The following is a 22,412-nucleotide window of genomic DNA, read 5'->3' as shown; positions in this document are numbered from 1 at the left end:
TGAATTTCTCAAGTGGAATTTGAATAGTACTTTTTCTTTTGTAAAACCAACCATTTTTTTTTTAAGTGCAAAAGCATAATAGGAGTAAATGTCTCATTACAAACAGATTTAAACAATTTTAGCCCAATGGCTGTGTGAGCAAATGAACAGAGTAGCTCTAAAGTCCATGGTGTGACTCCAGCTTTCTTTTGCAGATGATTATGGTTAGAATCAGAGGCAACGGTAGGGAACCCCCAGAATCTGTAGTTTTTGTTGAAGTTGGGGTACATCAGTGGCTCTCTGTGAGGCATGGTAAAGCAGTAGTGTGTAGCTGTGGAGAGACACCAGTGTGCCCAGCGCCTCATGTCTGCTCACAAATATGTCTGTGTGTGTTGATCTTTCCTTTTATGTAGGCCACAAATATCTCAGAATAGGACAGGGTTAATTGTTTTCTGTGGAGGTTTTATCACAGTTAGGTGATGAAAAATTGTCAGATGGTAAACAACCAGATTGAGACCTTAATGAAATTTATTTTCATATGAAATAATATTTTGAAAAAAGTAATATTTAAAAAATATAGTCACCAAAGGATAATACGGATTTTGAGAGGCTTTTTGTTGTTTTGGATAATTTGAACTTTGTATCATAAGTACACATTTTTTCTACCACAGGTCCGAGTTCTGTTTTCAAAAGGCCCCTTCATTGCCATTTTTGCAAGTGATCCGCATATTATCATCAAGGCAATTAACCAGAACCTCAACAGCGTGCTTCGTGATTCAAATATAAACGGACACGACTATATGCGCAATATAGTTCACTTACCTGTTTTTCTTAATAGTCGTGGACTCAGCAATGCAAGAAAATTTCTTGTGACTTCAACGACAAATGGGGACATTCCGTGCCCAGATACTGCAGGTAAAGAGTTAGTTCTGCGGGCACTTCGGTTTGAAGTAGTTACGTAATGTTTTATGGTGACTCACCTTTTACCTTGAAAAATACTGTTGGTATTTCACTTCTCTTTATATGTCATGTACGACAGAATTTTAATACAGTGGTGCTCTCTCAACAAATTCTTTAAGGGACCCAGGAAGATGCTGACAGAAGAGTTTCACAGAACAGCCTTGGAGAGATGACTAAGCTCGGTAGCAGAACGGCCCTGAACAGACGGGTAAGCTGCCCCTTGTTCTGAGCCACGTGTTCTTGTGCTGCTGTTCAAGTAGAGCGAAGGTGATGCTACTTAAATATAAGCTGCTGTAGATGCTGCATTAAGCTCATCCAATATATTTTATTACTGAATTTCCTTTCGGCTTCAGATGGCTTTTTAGGAACTACGTGAGCCTGGAGCCCATAGCAACTGTGGATTGCACAGTAGTCCCCCCTCCTCTCCTGGCCTGTTCCCAGGCACCCTGCCTCAGAGCAGCCGAATTAGGCTCTCTGTGAGTGAGATTTTAAAGCTCTCCAGAGGACGTCATCCAGGGTGGAGAAGCCCCATATCCATTCCAGGTCAGGTTGTACCCATTCCAGGTGCCCATTGCCACAAGACTATAGCAGGGAAAGAGGCTCATGGTGTGAGAAGAGCTCCGTGCGCTTCCTGCTGACCTTTCTCCCTCCCTGATGTCTGTGAGCTCCGTCCCTTTCTTTTACACCCACGCAGTGATTTTGTGTCCTGCCCGGCCGTCTGGGTTTCTCCTCGAACACTCAGGTTTTCCCTGCCCTACCCCACTCTTAGAACCCTGTTTTGTACATAGATCGAGGGCATGTTACAAGATAGGGAGATATCCACTTGACGGTATGGGATGGTGAGAGTGCCACTTAACGCTGGGCTGGCACTGGCACTCTTTTCTTTTTCTGGTTTGCTACCATTACATTTGAGACATTTTATACGTGTTTTCAGTGACATTTTGATGTTTTGATTTTATGTCTCTAACCTGTACAAGTATGAATGCAAAATTAATATGAAAGACAGTTGATAATACTAAATTAGGAGGGTATCATTTCCCATTTCGAATTTGTCTCTTAGTAGTCTGGCCTCTTGGGCTCCCTGTGCTTGCATCCACTATGACTTCAGAGGAGAACTCGCCTTTGTTGTGCCTGTTCTTCCTCTGACTAGAAGGGGTGCCTCTAATTCTTACCCATATGTAAACGTAGTTGTCATACATTTAAAAATCACCTAAACATCAAAATGCTGAATCCTTGAAATAAAGAGTTTATGTACTCTATTATTTCAGGGTCCCTCTGATACTAGAACTCCTGTAAGAGTTTGACTTGAATTCTCTACCAAATTTTGCTTATTTATAATCTTCAAGGCATTTAGCTTTCTCTACCTGTACAGCAATAAATCAAAATACATCTGAAGTTAAACCACACTATTGGATGCAGTTGCTGCTAATACTACTTTATAACTGCTCTGTAAAGATTTGCCTCCGGGAATAACAGTAATAATGCCTATTATTGTTATATAATCTTCCTCTTTGACTAACACTGTGGATTGTTTTTGTTGTCATCATAAACATACCATAACTTCTCAAAAAGCCCTAAGTTCTCAGACTTGAAGTATTGGTTTATTCTCATTGTTCTTAAACTCTTTCAGGATACTTACCGGAGAAGGCAGATGCAGCGGACCATTACTCGGCAGATGTCCTTTGATCTTACAAAACTGCTGGTTACCGAGGACTGGTTCAGTGACATAAGTCCTCAGACCATGAGAAGGTTACTTAATATTGTTTCTGTGACAGGTAACTTCTTATAGTAGATAATAAACTTGATCACATTAGGAAAGCAATTCAGTTTCAGAAACAAAAGGATGTACTGTGTTCGTAACGTTTGTACTGCTGTGTACCACTTTTATTTGCATTAAGTATATCTAATAAAACCTACATTAGTTTTGACGATGAAAATCAACCATCGGTTGTACACTGTTATTTTTAAAACTCTATGACTTAAAAAATCTTTTATTTCACCTCAGGTTTTTCTCTTTGTATAAAGATAATTTTAATGCTAATTTGTATGACTGAGTATAATTAACTTATAATTTAAAATGTTGACATTCAGATTTTATACACTGCTATTGTTTCAGTTTTCAAATGACAGATTTTTTTCTTTTTTATTGGGTTAAATAAAATACACAACAAAATTTACTGTCTTAACCATATTCAAGGGCACAGTTTGGTAGGATTAAATGGATTCACACTGTTGTGTGGCCATCACTACCACCTATCCCCATAATTCTCTCCGTCTTGTAAAACTGAAACTCTGTACCCATTATATCATATCTCCCCTTTCTCCCCTACCTCAGTGCCTTGCAACCACTGTTCTGTCTCTACAGAATATTACTATGCTAAGTACCTCATATAAGTGGAATCATATAGTATTTATCTTTTTGTGACTGGCTTATTTCACTTAACATAATGTGTTCAAGGTTCATGCTGTAGCATGCATAATTTCTTTCCTTTTAAAGAATGAGTAGTATTCTGTTGTATGTATATATCACATTTTGGCTTAACCATTCATTTGTTGATGGACATGTGGGTTGCTTCCATATTTTAGCTCTTGTGAATAATGCTGCTATGAACATGAGTGCGTCTTAATATTTTCCATGACCATGATTTCAGTTCTTTTGGATATATACTCAGAAATGGAGTTGCTGGGTCACATGGTATTTCTATTTTTGAATTTTTTGAGGAACCTTAATTCTGTTTTCCATGACTCCACCATTTTACATTCCTACCAACCATGCACAAAGGTTCCAATTTCTCTACATCCTCGCCAACACTTGTTTCTTTCTATTTTTTTGATAGTAGCCATCCTATTAGGTGAGAGGTAGTATCTCATTGTCGATTGGATTTGCATTTTCCTAGTGATTGGTGCTGTTGAGCATCTTTTCATATGCTTATTGGCCATTCCTGTATCTTCTTTGGAGAAATGTTTATCTAAGTCCTTTGTCCATTTTTGGATAGAGTTGTTTGGGTTTTTTATTGTTGAGTTTTAGAAGTTCCCTCTATTGTGGATATTAATTCCTTGCCATATACATGATTTGCAGATGTTTTCTCCCATTCTGTGGGTTGCATTTTTACTTTGTGGATAGTGCCTTTTGGTGTACAGAATTTTAAAATTTTCATGAAGTTCCGTTTGTCTGTTTTTGTTGTTGTTGTTGTTGTTGTTTATATGCCTTTGGTGTTCTATTCAAGAAAGCACTGCCAAATCCGGTGTTGAGAAGTTTTTGTCCTATGTTTTATTCTAAGCATTTTATTGTTTTAAGTTACATTTAAGTAACCTGATCTATTTTGAGTTAATTTTTATATATGGTGTTAAGTAGGGGTTCAACTTCATTCTTAAGCATGTGGATCTCCAGTTTCCCCAGCACCATTTATTGAAGAGACCGTCCTTTTCCCATCTAATGGTCTTGGCACCCTTGTCAAAATCATTTGACCATATACATGGGGATTTATTTCTGGGCTCTCCTGTTCTCTTCTATTCTATTGACCTGTATGCCTGTGTTTATGCCATTCTGTACTGTTTTGATTGCTGTGGCTTTGTAGTCAGTTTTGAGATAAGGAAGTATGAGTCCTCTGGTTTTGTTCTTTTTCAGGATTATTTTGGCTATTCAGTGTCACAGATTCCATATGAATTTTAGGATGGGTTTTTCTATTTCTGCGAAAAAGCTTATGGGAATTTTGACAGATTTCATTGAATTTTAGATGACTTGGGTTAAAATATCAATATTGAGTCTTCCAATCCATGAACATGGATCTTAATTAACTTATAATTTAAAATGTTGAAATTTGGGGAAGCCTGGGTGGCTCAGTTGGTTAAGCATCTGTTTTTGGCTCAGGTCATGATCCTAGTGTCCTAGGATCATCCTAGGATCCTCAGGCTCCCTGCTCGGCAGGGAATCTGTATCTACCCCCCTCTGCCCTTGCACTCTTACTCATATGCCCATGCTCGCTTGCTTGCTCTCTCTCTCTCAAATAAAATAAATAAGTAAATAAAATTTTAAAGTTGAAATTCACATTTTATATGCTGCAGTTGTTTCAGTTTTCAAATGACATTTTAAATAAAAATGCTGGGTCACCTGGGTGGCTCAGTGGGTTAAGCCTCTGCCTTCAGCTCAGGTCGTGATCTCGGGGTCCTGGGATGGAGTCCCGTGTCGGGCTCTCTGCTCAGCGGGGAGCCTGCTTCCCACTCTCTCTCTGCCTGCCTCTCTGCCTCCTTGTGATTTCTCTCTCTTTGTCAAATAAATAAATAAATAAATAAATCTTAAAAAAATAAAAAAATAAAAAAATAAATAAATAATGCTAACAATAAAATTGAAGATTAGTGCCCTGTGACTGGATTCCATGCATGGAATTCTGCTCTTCACCATGGTAATGCTTACATATAAATTTAAATACATATAAACATAAATATAAATTTAATATGTAAGTATATGTTCCTTTGCATGGTATTGAATGGTACTTAGTAATATTGACTAGTGTTAACACCATTACGATAGTTATACTGGAATTTGCTTTTAGAATAAGGTTGGGGTGCGTGCTATAAACTAAACTGCAAGTGAGGTTGTGTCTAATATATGTGCAATATTTTTGGTAATTAAATGCCTTTAAGTGAGGTCTCAAACTTTATTGATTATGTTCTACAATGGAAATGTTCTAGTATGTTATCAGTATCCTTGTACATATTTAATAAATAAAATGTGAGTATCTTGATATGCCAGGTATCAGTCTGAGTATTGTGGAGATAGGCAGTGAACAAGACAAAGTTCTTGCGCTGTTGGTAAAGACAGAACATATAAAGTCATGTAATAATAAGTACCATAAAAACCTCATCTACCCTTACCCTTAGTGTCAGGATGCCCCTTGTGCTGTCATTGTTTCTTCTCTTTTTTATCTGAACCAGCTCCTTTGGTGATCTCATTTAGTCCCAAAGGGTTACATACCATTTACATGCAAAAGATTCTCAGATGTATATCTTCAGCCTTGTTGTTCTTCAGCTGCCTGCTTGATACCTAGTGGGGTCTAATATATGTCTGAGACCATACCGTGTCCAAAAGTGAACTCCTGATCCCCTGCCCCAAACTTAATCCATCCATCGTCTCCCATCTCCCATCTCCCAATCTCAGTTAATGCAACTCTTTTTCCAGTTCCCTGGTGGGGAAGAACCTTGATATCATGTTTACATATACCCCTTCCAAGCTGTAGTACATCCGTGAGTTCTGTTTTCAGACCATATCCAGAATATAACCACTTGTCGTGGTTTGTAACATACTATGCTTGTCCTCCGCATCATTGTGTCTCATCTGTATTCATTACAGCAGTCGCCTGCTCCTCCTCTTTCCTCTGTGGTCTGTTCTCCATACGGCAGCTACAGTGTCCTTTCGAAACAGAAGCCAGTCATGTTATTTCTCTGCTCAGAACTCTTATTTTCCCATTTTGCTAAAGATAAAAATATTAAGTCCTTACAGTTTCTTACAGGGCCCTTTTTGATGTCTTTCTCTCTACCTCTTTCCCTATCTCTGACCTCATCTTCTCCTACCCTGCTCTTCGATCCCTTACTGACCTCTTTGCTGTGTCCTGAAAATGCCAGGCATGTTTCTGCCCAAGGGCTTCTGCTTCTGCCTGTAATGATCTTTCTTTGGAGAGATGTATACTGGCCTTCTCATCTCCTTTGAAGTTTTTGCTTAAAAGTCAGCTTTTCATCGGGAACTTCCTTTGTTATCTTATATAAATTATACTTCCTCCTTCTATACATATACCTTGCTTTATTCATTTGTTCCATAGAACCGATCACCTAATGCACTGAACCATTTGCCTAGCAGCTGAGATGGCACTTTAGGGGATGCGGTCTGTCACGGGTGCATCGATGTTCTGCTGTCTGATTGTGGGCAGTGTTGAGACTGTCTGACACATAGTTCTGAAAGATTTTTGCCTGCATGTGCATGGTCAAAGCAGATTATAACACTAGTGGCAAATGACACCAAAAAATTACTTTAGAATTGAACAGAATTGTGTTTAATCCCTAGAATTTTTCCAGTACAGCTCTTTGGATTATAGAAGCCCTGGAAATAGTAGATTTGAATTTGCAGTGAAAATTAAGTTGCAACTTTTAAATATTTAAATTAATTGTCAACATGCTAAATGTTTCACTTAGTATAATAGTACACATCTATTAATTTTAGAATGTTTTTGTATTTTTTTAAAGGACGATTACTGAGAGCCAATCAGATTAGTTTCAACTGGGACAGGCTTGCTAGCTGGATCAACCTTACTGAGCAATGGCCTTACCGAACTTCATGGCTCATATTATATTTGGAAGAGACTGAAGGTATTCCAGATCAAATGACATTAAAAACCATCTATGAAAGGTACTTTGTCTGGCCTCTTGATATTTCACTTTATTTTAGATTGAGTTAGTTATAATTTATAACTTATAGTTATAAGTTAATGCATAAAAGCAAAGTGAATATAAAATAATATGCATGAAATGTATACTTCTGGATGGATTCAACCATTCTCATTAATTCCATTATAATTTTGGAGTCATATTAGCACAGGTAAATATCTAATGTAAAATTTACATCTTCAGTTGGATATAGTCTTTCCTTTTCAGTGTAACTTACATGGTAAAAAAAAGTTAATAGTTCTATTAGTTTTGTGTATTTGTACATACAAAATGCAAATCTTGAAATGTTATTATTATTTCCATTTTATTTTTTATTCTGTGTCTTCATTGAATATTAAGGAGGTTAAATTTTTTAAATCATTATTGCAGATATTTTCAGTTTTGTATCTGGAGGATTTTTTGAAACTGAATATAAGCTGGAAAACATTCTTTGCATTAAATAGTAATTTATTGTTACTTTAAGCTCAGTGATTTGAAGTACTTTTAAAATTGATAAATTTTTTCTTAAATAACATGCAGTTAAGGTTCAGTGAAATGTCGGGTATGTAAAGTTTTAAGAGTTGACAATTTATCAATTCAGAAATGAAGTTAAAATCCTTTTTGTCAGAATACTTAATACCTTCAGTGTTCAATTGCTGCTTGAAATAAATTTCCCTTAGAAAACAAATAGTACCAAGAAATTAGACAATTTTATAAAACTCGGTGTAACTGAAACAATTATTTTAACATATAAATGAAATGCTAACTCTAACAAAGCATTTAGTATATAGTTCCTATATTAAAACTTCTGAGATTACAAAAGTTTTTTCTTAAAGTACTGTCAGTATACGGTTTTTCCTGATTTTTCAATCCCCATATTTTATATATATATATATATATATATTTTTTTTTTTATTTATTTCTTTGACAGAGAGAGATCACAAGCAGGCAGAGAGGCAGGCAGAGAGAGTGAGAGGGAAGCAGGCTCCCTGCCGAGCAGAGAGCTTGATGCGGGACTCGATCCTAGGACCTTGAGATCATGACCTGAGCTGAAGGCAGTGGCTTAAACCACTGAGCCACCCAGGCGCCCCAATCCCCATATTTTTTAAAGCTTTTATTTACTTTAGAGAAAGAGGGGGGGCAAGAGAATGAGGGAAGGGCAGAGGGGGAGGGAGAGGACACTCAAACAGACTCCATGCTGAGTGCAGGGCCCAATGCGGGGCTCCACTTCAGGACCCTGAGATCATGACGAGCTGAAATCAAGAGTTGGTTGCTTAACCAACTGGACCATGCAGGGGCCCCTCCCCATTTTTCATATATGTATTTTTTTAAATCCTAGGTAAATAACTAGCTTTAGGATTACAGAGAATGGTGTCGTAATAGTCTACAGATATGAACTCTTCTTGGTTTTGCTGTTTAATTTATACCAAAGTTGTTTAAACTGTGTGCTCTATCCAGTAGGTGTTCCAGCAGATGGCAGTGATACATAATGGCCACATGCTGTAGATAAGTGGCACTGAGTTGCTTCTGCTCTTTGATATTTTAGAAATTATCTTTTTCTTATAAGATATACGATTGGTTTTTCTCTTGGTTGTGTAGAAAAGTATTGTTTTATTTCGTGAATAAGTTTTACATCATGACGTGTTGTGTAGTTACGATTGTTTGCTAGATGAGTACAGTTATTATTCAGCAGTTAAAATTGAACTTTTTTAATGTTTTAACTTCTTAATTATAATTCATACCAATATAATGGGATTTATTCTTCACATGGTGTATTTTTTACACAAAGTGCTAAGTAGCATGGACAGATGGTCCTTTGGCACTTCAGCTTATCCTTGAGAAATTATTTGTGTCTAAATAAAAATATGTCTGAGAAAGGACTGAGCGTTCATTTAGGAACTCTAAAGGGGATTCTTAGAGTCTGTGTGAATCGGTATTGTTGCTAGAGTAGTGCAATTGGGTTCAGGAAATTTGAAATGCGGGCAGCAGGAGAGCTGCTTCTCTCACAGGGGGCCTCCGTAAGGAGGAGGGGTCGCTCCTCATTCGCGTTTTCTCCTTCTGGCGCGTGTATCTCCAGCCTCTCTTCCTCAGGCACCAGGTTCTCTGCCGGGGCCTTAGTTCTCTCGCAGCTTTAGAAGTCTCGGTGGTTAGAGCAGTTCCTTACTAACAAGGAGGATTGTGCTTCAGAAAGCTGAGGTCGCTTCCCAAAGTCGCTTAGCTCGTAAGTAGCAGAGCCCTTTCCACCCAGGCCTCTCAGAGACCGTAAACTACTTACGTGCCTGTCACTGTTCTCTACGCTTTAACACCTTTTATTCTCACAATCTGAGAAGCAGTGTTATGATTCTTATTTTACACCTGAGCAAATCGAAGCCCAAAAAAGGTGAGTCATTTCCTGAATGTCTCACAGCCGCTGAGCGCGAGAGCCGAGTAGCTGGCTGCAGAGGCCACCTGCAGAGGGCGCTGCCGCTCACAGCCCTGGAAAGCGTCGGAATTTTCTTCAGCAGTAGCCCTGTCTGGGATACTTGAGACACTGAAAGTTTATGATGAAAATGAAGTGTCTGAAGTTTTTACATTTCTGTGTTCTCCATTTCCTTCTAGAATATTAGAAGATAGTAGTACTCTGTGTAAGACATAAGATGTTTAATATAAATGGTCTTACTCCAGTGACAACTCACCTATTAAGCAGGCATTGCTATATTATTTTTTTCTACAGTTTTTCTTTGCCTTCATAAAAACATCAGCTTTCTCTAAGATAACCTAGTAGGTATTACATTTTTCAGTTGTTCTCCCACTCCCTCCCCCGCACCTTTAACCAAATAAATATAGTCCATGTCAGTCTGTGGTTTGGGTAAAGATGGGACTCCGGTCAGGCTTTTTACCTTCCTTTAGTCGAGTATATTGCTTAGAAGTACACTGTGTCTCAGGATTACAGAAACACTAATCAACTTTTTACATGTCAAGGGCTGTGCTTGAAGTCTCAGGTGCTGGGCCTTCTACATGTTCTATGAAGAAGGTGGGAAGTGGTGAAAGTCTGGGTCCCCTAGAGACAGAAGCAGGAGAGTTGTGACAATAAATAAAAGGTTTTTTTTTTTTTAAGATTTTATTTATTTATTTGACAGACAGAGATCACAAGTAGGCAGAGAGGCAGGCAGAGAGAGAGAGTCAGAAGCAGGCTCCCCGCTGAGGAGAGAGCCTGACGCAGGGCTCTATCCCAGGACCCTGGGATCATGACCCGAGCCGAAGGCAGAGGCCTTAACCCACTGAGCCACCCAGGCACTCCAAATAAAAGGTTTTTAAAGTCCTCAAAGAAATTCATATTTCAGTTCAATCCAACAAAACTATATTAAGTGTTTATTGTTTGTGGGTCTGCTGCTGGTTGCTGGAGATACAGTGCTGAATAGGTACATGTATATTTGCTTTCAGTCCAGCGATCCCACTTGCAGAAATTTACTCTGAGTGTACACCACAAATAACAAAACCCTGCGGCTTAAGCATACATGTATAAGAACGTTGGTTGAGTGGATTTTAGCACATGCACCCTAATACCTTATAACTGTAGAAAAGAATGAGGAGAAACTCTGTGATTGATGTGGAGGAATTTTCAGGATGCGTTAAGTGAAAATAGCAAAGTGTGAAAGAATGTACAACATGATAGTGTTTATGCAAGAAAGAAGGAGGAATAAGAACATTTGTATATAAATAGGTAGGTATTCTTTTATTGTAAAAATAGAAAACAAACTCTGAGGAAGGGTAAACCAGATCCTGGTGAGAATCCTTGTCTGTTGTGGATGCACAGATAGGAGATGAGGCCTCTCTACGTTTTCATGGGGTTGGACTCTCCTCTTTATTCCAAAATAAAGAGGATGGATAAAAGCAAATCCTAGTATCAAATGAAAACAGAAAGAAATGATCCTAACTGTATATGACATTGATAACATAACCACACAGAGAAAATAATTAATTCAATCACCTTTGAACTTAATATTCTGACTCTTTATTCTTAGTAGAATATATCCTAAGGACAGAATTAACTGCAAAGAAATCTTGAGCTTGTTGTTGGTAATAGTATTGCAATTATACCTTTGAAATCCTTTTGAGCATATTATAAGAGTAAGTGAATAAATAAATAGATGTTTTGGGGAACTAGTATTTTTCCCTTGGGAGAAAGGAGATGCAAATATTGAATAATAATTATTTGTTGCTTTGTTAACATTTTAACTTAAGGATATAGTTTAAATTAAATGCTTCCAAGAACTGTACTTCTTAGCAAACTCATCTAATTTCAATAACCTTTACGCATATGCTTCATGTAGTTGAGAATCATTATGTATATAAACATAGCTTTACTGAAGGCTTAAAAAAAACCCAATGTTTTGTTTCATGGTGGCAGAGTGAATCACAAACCACACTTGGTTCATTGATCGATTCTAATGTCAGTACCAGTAACTCTAAAACGTATGAAGCAAATGGATGCAGGAGGGGCAGCACTCACTAGTGTGTTAAGAACTGAGATCTAGAAATTGCCAGGAGGCCAAGTTAGCTATTTCAGACCCTACAGGAAGGAAATAAGATGGGACAGTCCATCAAGGAGGTCAAGTATGATCAGAATCTGCAACTCTGGGGTTAGTAAATTTTTCAGGTGAAATCACATAGATCCTAAAAAGTCCACAGTGTCCCATTTCTTTGTAGAGAATTTCTTATTCCTGCATGTTACACCAGACAGAAGATGCTGAGCATGTTTGTGTGAGACAGAGCTTTTAATTTATTGTTGGGTAGTACTTTAAATTAGAAAGTACTAGTTTTGGAGTTTCCTGTTTAATCTTTGCTGGGATAGTGGCAGGAAGACGAAAGATACAAAAAAGAGAGGAGCAATTTGATCTCATTTTAGATACTATCATTTGAACATAACATGTTTTCCTAAAGTCTTGCCTCTTCTTTTCTTTCTTTTCTTTTCTTGAAGAAACCAAGATGAGTAGGAGATAGAGAATATTCTATACTGGAGATAAAATGAGATAATCAGAACTTTGTTTTGCCATTAAGTTAATCATTATTTTAGACTTTGGCACTTGCTGGGCCTGCCATCCATTTATGCATTGGATTTGGGGGATTTTTAGATTTTTAAAAAAGATTTTATTTATTTGAGATAGAGAGAGAGGAAGCGAGAGAATGAGAGAGAAATCATGGGCAGGGTAAGGGCAGAGAGAGAAGCAGATTCCCCGCTGAGCAGGGAGTTGATGCAGACCTCCATCCCAGGACTCCGGGATCATGACATGAGCTGAAGGCAGACACTTAACTGACTGAGCCACCCAGGTGCCTGTAGCTTTTTTTTTTGTTTTTTTAAAGAAAAAAGTGTGATTTGTATGCCTACAAATATTTATAAAGTCTATTTTGTAGATACTCTAAGGAAGAGAGAAAAAGACAATGGAGTAAGAATCTTCAAGAATTCATTAAGGAATTGACTTAGTAATTGAATTTAAGATGATTTGGAATGAAAAACTATGGCAAGACAATTTGATCAGCATATTGAAAGAACATATATTGGAATATTTTAGAATAATTTGGATGACTATTTCTAGCTAACCATAGTTGAGTTCTTTGATTCCATTGCTTGTCATTTGAATAATAAAAAGTTTTATTTACAGCAGACAAAAACAGCAGTATATAATTGATATTCATTTATTTTATTAAAGAAATCTGATTTGATAAAAACAATCAGAAAATAGTATTTTTAACGCTAGTAGTAAAATTTATTTTTTAATCCATAAAAAGCCTCATTTATTTTTATAGCAACTTGATGACACATCTGCTTGCTTTATTCAGCTGAAAAAGAAAATGTTGGTTCTTGGTGTTTGGTAAAATTGCTTTGTTAAATTATTTTCTAAATTGTTCAACTTTTAACAAATGACATTTGATACTAACACTGGAAAGCAATTTCAGCTAATTAAGTAGATCCCTCTATAAACCATTGGAACATTAAGATGACATACTGTTCATTCAAGATTATTTTAATTGGTACAATTATTGTAATTTTCTTGCAATTATGTGTTGAGCTAAAAGCTTTTGTCTAGATCATTTGAGGGTTTTTTTTTTGTTAACATACATTTAGTAAGAAGAAAGGGAGTAAAATAAAAACTATAGATAAAGATTTTCTGTCTACTTTTTATTATGACGTTTTAGACAACCAATGAAATATTTTAGTATAAAACTTTATTTCTGGAATTTTTCAGTATGCATTTTAAGCAATGATAGAGGTTTTTAAAGGATCAATTTAAGTAGTTTTCATGAAGATAATGTTTTAAATTTCTGTTTTGACATGACTCAAGCAGTCATTTACTCAGGATGATATGGTCAGAATAGTTTTGTGATAAGGATAATGCCGTACTTTATTCTGATTGTTTAAAACAGTTGAATAAGTTTTGAGAGTGCCTTAGAATGGTAACCATGTTCCACTTCGCTGAAATAGCTGTTTGCTGAGTAGGCACTGTAGGCATCTAACTTAAAACGTTTATGCTCAATTCAGTATCCTTAAATTTTTTAAGTAGTGGTATTTCTGTACTTGACATTTTTCATAATAAAACCTCCTATCTTATGATGTTCTTCCTTGATACTCAGCCAAAATTTTCCTAAGTTTAAGTCGCTCATTTCTGGTTATCTCCTGTCTCCCTTGGCTCTCACTGGCCTCCTCCTTCTCTCTCCTTCATGTTCTGGGCTATGATTTGTTGCCCCTCCCCTGTCACATGACCTGCATTAGGAACAGGTTTGTTTCTGTTGCATGTGGATGTAAGTCATGGATTTCAGTAGCATGAAAAGCTGGATACCACTTAGTTTAGATTTGTGAAGAAGTTGTCTCATCTCCTTTGTAGTACAAAATACATCCTTTGTACTAAGGATATTTCTTCTAACTTAGATTTGAGATACTAGAAATACTCATTCCAAACACTGTTTCATACGTGTTGTTTCGGTGCTTTTTATATGGTGTTTAGAACCTTGATGAAATTCTATCATTTTGGTATGATGTGACCTCTATGTATTGGGTTGTCACCATTCCACATTTATTAAATTACTGTCTTGTATATAATTATTGTTTCCATCTTTTTTCCCAGAACACATTGTCCCTTACTATATAGAATGTCAGTGCTGTATTCATTGTAGTTCTTGTTGGGAAGGTAAAAATTGAGCGAAGAATTAAAGGAAGTGAGAGAATTAACCCAAGCAGATATCTAGGGGAGGCATTTCTAGGCAGAGGGGAACAGTTCGGACAAAGGTCCTCAGCTACTCCTGAGAGTAGCTGTAATGTACCAGTAATAGCAACAACAAGGGATGTGATGTGGCTAGAGAGGACTCAGTAAAGGGCAGGAGGCAGGAGATGAGGTCAGGGAGGTTAGGGGAGTATGGGACATGGAGGATCATTGTAAGGGTTTTGGCTTTTTATCCTGAGTAAAAAGGAGATCTGTTTGGAGTCTTGAAAAAAAAGGATCCCTACCCTATATGCTCTACGGTGCCTAGGTATTTGGTTGCATCAGTGTAACTTGGCCTGGGCTAGGGAAGATAAAGTAAAGATAAAATGAGTGATAGAGAATGGCCATAGAGATGAATGTGGAGAAGCTAAGAAACGAACCGTGTTCTCTACAGTCTTGTTGCAGTGTACTGAAGAAAGCTAGTTAAGATGAACAACTGCAGTGGTTTGTATGACTGGTTCCCTGTATGTCTTTCCTGTTGTATTAGATTCTTGTTTCTTAAGATCATTGCATTCTTTTTTTTTTTTAAGATTTTTATTTATTTATTTGACAGAGAGAGATCACAAGTAGGCAGAGAGACAGGCAGAGAGAGAGGAAGGGAAGCAGGCTCCCTGCTGAGCAGAGAGCCTGACGCGGGACTCGATCCCAGGACCCTGAGATCATGACCCGAGCCGAAGGCAGTGGCTTAACCCACTGAGCCACCCAGGCGCCCCAGATCATTGCATTCTTTATTTTCTAGTAAAATGTTGGATTTAGAAGGCTGCTTTTTGAATTGTTTTTTAAATTGCCGCCTTTTCCTTAGACTTGCCAGCTGCATGGCTTGTCCTCTAATCCCCACATTTCAGCCCCCAGTTGAGAGTGAATGAAAGGTGGTTTCCATAGCATTGACTGATAGGTGTAGAGAACAATTAGTGGGTTGCTTGTACAGTCATACTGAATTTGACTTATGAGTACTATAAGATGGAAATGGTGGTCATTGTGTGTCAACTTGGGCTCTGAGGATAAAGAGAAGTAATTGGTCAAAATTTGGTGTATAAGGATCAGGTTTATCTGGAGTTCTGAGCAGTCCTAGCCTGGCTCTCCAGCCCATTCTCAAGCCTTCTCCCTTTTGCTTCCCCCCTCCCCACTCCCGCTTGCTTTTCGCCTTTCCACCTGCACTTCTCTCCCCCACCTCATTCACATCTTAAATACCACAACCTCAAGAAGCCTTTTGTGACCAGGCATACCCCATTCTCCGAGATTTTACTAGATATGTTCACTGTATGCTGGTATTTTCCGTCATAGTGCTTGTCATAGTTATCCTTCTTTAAATATTTGCATTGCTCTTTCTTTAATACTAGTTTTCTGAACTAGACTCTTCACTCCATGGGCTGGACCTTCCTTAAACCTTGCTGAGTTCCTCGCTTCTAGACATTTTTGGTATGGAGTAGGCAGTCGTGATTACTTCTGAGACAGTAAAGAAATATGATGGTGACATTTGGGTTGAAGAAAGCATGGACTGGGGGCAGGTGGTGAATGAGAAGCCACATTTTATCTTGAGAATACTGTTCATATAGACCCTTGTTCTTGGTTCTAAATGTGGGTAAATGTTTCCTTGTTACTACACGGATATATCCCTGGGACAGGCACTAAGTAAGTTCTCAGGGTACACAACTGAATGGTGATTACATATTTCAGTTAACACCTACTAGTTTCCATCTTTTTTGGGTGATACTAAAATGAAAGCAGTGTTTTTGTTAGATGTTTCCGTAAACTCTTGAGTTCACCTACATTTCTAAGGCTTCTTGCATTTATAATCCTTTTATGAATGCCATGGTTTGGAATCACTTCGTGCTGACACACTTTTAGACAGGCTCCTCCCACGTCAGGTCCTGCTTGCAGGCTGTTGTCGGTACTGTTTAAAAAGGCCTTATGAACTAAGTGCACTCCATTTTTGTCATGCTAAACTGCCATTGGGTTCATTCATTAAGCAAATATTTATAGAGTTTTATGTACTGGGTACATGCTAATGAAAGTACTAGTTAGTATTAGTTGAGCCCTCGATATATGTCACACATTGGATTAAGCACTTTACATAGATGGTTTTATTTAATACTAACTCTGGGAGGAAAAGAGTGGCAGTTACCTAAGATCACACAGCTATAACTCTTGGACCTTCTCCAGGCCTATTTCTGGAAGCCAGGAGATGGTCTGTGATTACACAATGGGGCGGTAGGTCTGACACTAGAAAAACAGAACTATAGTAATTTTATTATTTCCAAGTATATTTTATTCATTTTTCAAATAAATACTTAGAATTTTTTTATTATAGTCAATGGGTATGTTATGTGTCAGTGGCAGATAGAAATTTTTCCAGAGGATTGAATATTTTCTCTATTAAAAAGATGCAGACTTCTTACCAACTTATGTAAAACCTCAAATAAATACTTTATTCAGTTCTAATTGTATCTAGTACCTGCAGTAGGTTTTGTAGGGAATGCTTAAAAACATCAGTTTTGATATTTGGCACTTAAACAGCTGGTACATCTGTTTAACTTTATATTATTTTTATATGCACTAAGAGGCTGTAATTTTTTTTTCAGGTAGCTTTTTAGTAACTTTTCTTTTGCTTTAAATAGGGTAAAACTGGTTTTTAAAATATTTTCTCATTTAAACTCATGATGCCATATTCAGTAATTTTATGGTAATGTAGAATAAAGAAAGAATTTCAAATATTCCAAAGTTGTGTGTTTCTAACTCCAACATGCAAAATTGAAGTATATTACTAAGGTTATTTGGAAACACAGAAATAGAAAAATTGATTTCTCTAAAGTATATGTTTTAATATGTGAAACAAAAAGTCTTACCTATGAAGGTTTACAGTTTATTTTATGATACAGTGAGACTGTTATGCACATTTATATTTTAAAAACCCCACTCCGATTACTGAAGAATTCAAATTTGCCACCAAACTATAAATATTTATATTTATTCTGTATATAGAGACTTTCAGAGATCAGGGTTTTTTTTCTTTTTACCTGAAATTATTTTTTACAGCAAAGATTTCTGATTTCAGAATTTCAAATCAAAATATTTTTAAGACTTCTCGAAATATGAGAATAAACAACAAAAAATGCTATGTAAATGAAACAGTAAAGTAAGGGGAGATGCTGCTGTAAACCCACGCTACTAGCGGCTTCTGTTGGCAATACCCAAAAAGTCCACGAGATGGGGGTATTTCACTAGAGACATGATTAATATTTTCAGCCAAGAAATAAGATCTAATGCATTTCTGCTTTTCCCTTTCCATAGCAGAAAAACAAGGAAAACACGGAGTTTAAATATGAATATTTTAAACTTTAAAGTTTAATTTCCATTCCTATTTTTTAATGGCTTCACAGGACATTCATAAGCACTGAGAATCATGATCATAGGCAAATGAATGGTTATCTGACCATATGGCATAGTCTTTATTAAGTTAAATAGTACCTTTTCCTGCTAAAATCCTTTTAAATTAGCTTTTGGGAAGAGGGTAGACATGAAAAAGGAGTGTTTAAAATTGATCTGCTTAAAAATTTGTATTTGGATGAAAAAATATTAAATTCTAATTACTGTAGATCTTGGGTTCTGTACCTATTAGAAATTAAATCCTCAAGACAGCTTATCTAATCAAGGTTTTGCTTTCATCTGAGACATATTCATAGGCAGGCTTTGATTTCAGAGCCTCCATTCTCTGTGCCTGCCTTTCAGAGTTTTATTGCAACACATTTGCTGCTTCTGTATAGTTAATGGAATAATTTTTAAAATTTCTAAAAGGAAACAACATGAGTATCTCTTCCTGCTTGGTAGGACCTCACAATACAGTGAGTACCTCCAGTAGCTATGGAACTTGGATCTCTTACTTTCATCAGAATATTTGTTAATATATCATAGTACAAACTTGATATGAAACAATGGTCTTTACTTTTTAATGATAGATACTATTTTCATATTGAGTCAGTTGTGAATTATTTTGCCTCTCTTAACCTTTTTACTGCAGTCTTCTCTCATTACTCCACCTTGAAGTTATTATTTTCCCATCTGAGGTGTTGTCTGATCACTTGCATGGCAGCAACTGGGTAGGCATGCTTTAGTATTTAGTATTTAGTATTTAGTATTGTTTTTCAGGCTTTTCCCCCTAGTGGAAACCTTTTTGCAAATCAAATCTTATGCACAATCCTACTAAATAAAGCAGAATGAATATAAATTAATTGATTCAAATTGTAACATTTCCTAATAAATTCACTTAGTAAGAAAAATGAGCTGTGCTGAAGAATATTAAATTTGAAATATGTGGGTGATCCTTGCAATCTCACATTGGTTTAAACATCTCTTTCTCTACTTAGTTTTGGTAATATAATATCAAGAATATTGTGGGGTGCCTGGGTGGCTCAGTGGGTTAAAGCCTCTGCCTTCAGCTCAGGTCATGATCCCAGGGTCCTGGGATCGAGCCCCACACTCAGCAGGGAGCCTGCTTCCCCCTCTCTCTCTGCCTACCTCTCTGCCTTCTTGTGATCTCTGTCAAATAAATAAATAAAATCTTTAAAAAGAGAAAAGAATATTGTAAATCCTGGAAGCCTGGGTGGCTCAGTGGTTAAGCATCTGCCTTTGGCTCAGGTCGTGATCTCAGCGTCCTGGGATCCGAGCCCCACATCGGGCTCCCTGCTCAGCTTAGAGCCTGCTTTTCCTCCCTCTCCCTTTGCTGTTCCCCCTGCTTGTGCGCACGTGCGCTCTCTCTCGTTCGCTCTCAAATAAAATTAGAAAAGAAAAAAAGAAAATTCTAAATCCTAAGTAGATACAAACTTTTTTAAACCTGCTTTGCAGTGGCAGGATGTTTTTAATTAATTTGGGTTCATAGGTCAGTCACCAGTATTATCTTACAGTTGCTCGCATTTCTTATAATTGGTTGAAGTGTTTGTTGGGTGCTGCTTCTCTGACTGACAAGGTCCTGGCACGTGGGTCATGTCGTGAATTAACATTGTGATTTTTTAGTTATTTATTACACTCTGCACTCAGGCACATAGGGTGGAGTAGTGCACTTGCTTGCCTAATTTTATGAACAGAAAAACTGGGTTAAGAAAATGAAAGAATTTAAATGTGCACCTGAAGATGGAGAAAAAACCATTTTTCAAAGTCTGCAAAAAATTAAAACCCAGGATGACCTGGTATATTAAGCTTATATGTTGATCTTGAGTGTAAGATTTGATATGTAACAGTGTTCTATTTTATTATATTTTAAGGAGTTAAAAATATGTAAATCATTAATTAAGAACTTTGAACCAGGTCTGTGGCACCCAGTTTGAACCGGTGCAGGGAACAAGGCTCAGGCTTTTGCATCAGGCCAGATAGGTTCCACCTGGCCACTTACATCTGCGGTAATGTCAGGCGGGGAGTTTAACATCTGTGAGCCTCCGCTTTCTCGTTTTAAAAATTGAAATGATACGTCATGGAATGTTGGGAGATAGAAATGAGATAAACTAGCTCAAACACCTGGCCCAGAGAATGGCAGGCCATAGTAGGTATTCTACAAATGCTAGTTCTTCTTAAAATTTTCTTCTTAACTCTTTTTAACCTTCAAATATGTTTTTCCTATCAGATTGTACATAAGAAAAGGGACATGTTCCTCAAAGCATTTTCCACAACACACATGAATAGAAGGCAGTGCCTTATCAGTAACGAGCCTAGGCACGTACCTCTTTGTGCTTTTGTGATTTACCCTTCCTGTCTGTTGATCCTGTCTCATCCCTGTAGTTACCAAAATTGCAGCCTTTAAGCCAGATGAAGTTACGCTTTTGGTGTCATTTTTACACCAAAACCAAGGGAGCTAAGATGTGGAGGGGACTGTGTAGGCCAGTGCTTTCCTTCATCACTTTGAAAGAACCAGCATCTCCCACATGGCGGGGTGTGGGGAGCACCCACAGGACTATGGGAGGATCCGAGAGATCTGCTTCAGGCCCCTGAAATAAGGAGACTGGCATCAAGAGAGCTCACGTGATTTGTCCCAAATCACACAGTTAACAAGTGACCCACTTTATTTTTTTTAAGATTTTATTTATTTTTTAAAATTATTTTTTATTACTTTATTATTATTATTATTATTATTATTTTAATTTCTTATTTCTTTTCAGCGTAACAGTATTCATTGTTTTTGCACCACACCCAGTGCTCCATGCAATCCGTGCCCTCTCCAATACCCACCACCTGGTTCCCTCAACCTCCCACCCCCTGCCCCTTCAGAACCCTCAGATAGTTTTTCAGAGTTCATAGTCTCTCATGGTTCACCTCCCCTTCCAATTTCCCTCAACTCCCTTCTCCTCTCCATCTCCCCTTGTCCTCCATGCTATTTGTTATGCTCCACAAATAAGTAAAACCATATGATAATTGACTCTCTCTGCTTGACTTATTTCACTCAGCATAATCTCTTCCAGTCCCATCCATGTTGCTACAAAAGTTGGGTGTTCATCCTTTCTGATGGAGGCATCATACTCCATAGTGTATATGGACCACATCTTCCTTATCCATTCGTCCATTGAAGGGCATCTTGGTTCTTTCCACAGTTTGGTGACCGTGGCCATTGCTGCTATAAACATTGGGGTACAGATGGCCCTTCTTTTCACTCCATCTGTATCTTTGGGGTAAATACCCAGTAGTGCAATGGCAGGGTCATAGGGAAGCTCTATTTTTAATTTCTTGAGGAATCTCCACACTGTTCTCCAAAGTGGCTGCACCAACTTGCATTCCCACCAACAGTGTAAGAGGTTCCCTTTTCTCCATATCCCCTCCAACACATGTTGTTTCCTGTCTTGCTAATTTTGGCCATTCTAATTGGTGTAAGGTGGTATCTCAATGTGGTTTTAATTTGAATCTCCCTGATGGCTAGTGATGATGAACATTTTTTCATGTATCTGACAGCCATTTGTATGTCTTCATTGGAGAAGTGTCTGTTCATATCTTCTGCCCATTTTTTTTATATGATTGTCTGTTTTGTGTTTGTTGAGTTTGAGGAGTTCTTTATTTTTATTACTTTTTTATTATTTTTTAAGATTTTATTTATTTATTTGAGAGAGGGAGGCAGAGAGAGAGATCATGAGCAGAGGGGAGGGGTAGAGGGAGAAGCAGACTCCCTGCTGAGCAGGGAGCCTGGTGCTAGGCTGGATCCCAGCACCCTGAGATCATGATCTGAGCCTAAGATAGGCACTTAACTGACTGGGCCACAGGAGCCCCACATTGCTTTAAATTTTTATTTTTAAATATTACAGCTTTATTCTGACTTACGTGAGATGATCAAATCTGGATGTAAGGAAAGCCATTGCCTCTGTTCTGTCCTTTCAGAGTCAAGTTGTGTTTCAAGTTGCAGTGTAGGTATTGTAGTCCTAGAAATGACTGCCTTTAGTGGAAAGTGTCTAACATGTAAATCTGTAATAAGTTCATACAGTAGCTTCAAAGGGAGACTTTTACCCCCAACTTCAGTGTGTACTAAGTTTCCTCAGCAGTTGAACACACTCTTGTTCACCACTGGATTGAACTGAATCATCACTAGAGATTACTAAGGTGCATTTCTTTTTGAGTATAAATGCTTCCGTGTCAAAATAATTCAGTGCTTTAGAAAATATATATAAAGGAGATTTTTTAAAAATTCCCATATAACTAGCGTACAATGTTACATTAGTTTAGGTGTACAATATAGTGATGTGACTCTCTCCATTACTCAGTGCTCATCGCAGTAAGTGTACTCTTAATCCCAAGAAGGAGATTTTCTTGGTCATAAAATTTTCCTATTATTTCTAGTCCTAGTTTTTC

At 37.5% G+C, this 22,412-nt stretch overlaps 1 protein-coding gene across 15 annotated transcripts in view; it reads left to right on the top strand.

Annotated features, from left to right (window-relative positions):
* KIDINS220 (kinase D interacting substrate 220) overlaps positions 1 to 22,412 on the top strand; it is a 99,443-nt gene that overhangs the window by 45,207 nt on the left and 31,824 nt on the right. For all 15 annotated transcript variants that reach the window (XM_032866801.1, XM_032866799.1, XM_032866800.1 and 12 more), the window contains exons 19-22: positions 651 to 894; positions 1,059 to 1,147; positions 2,570 to 2,714; positions 7,177 to 7,339. In XM_032866801.1, the coding sequence (XP_032722692.1) occupies positions 651 to 894; positions 1,059 to 1,147; positions 2,570 to 2,714; positions 7,177 to 7,339 (641 nt within the window). The remainder of the gene's footprint in view (positions 1 to 650; positions 895 to 1,058; positions 1,148 to 2,569; positions 2,715 to 7,176; positions 7,340 to 22,412) is intronic.

The sequence above is a fragment of the Lontra canadensis genome, unplaced genomic scaffold, assembly GCF_010015895.1.
Source record: "Lontra canadensis isolate GAN:19392208 unplaced genomic scaffold, GSC_riverotter_1.0 scaffold32, whole genome shotgun sequence".
In the NCBI taxonomy this organism is placed as follows: domain Eukaryota; kingdom Metazoa; phylum Chordata; class Mammalia; order Carnivora; family Mustelidae; genus Lontra; species Lontra canadensis.
Note: the sequence above shows the minus strand (reverse complement) of the source record. Positions and strands in the feature narration are given on the sequence as shown.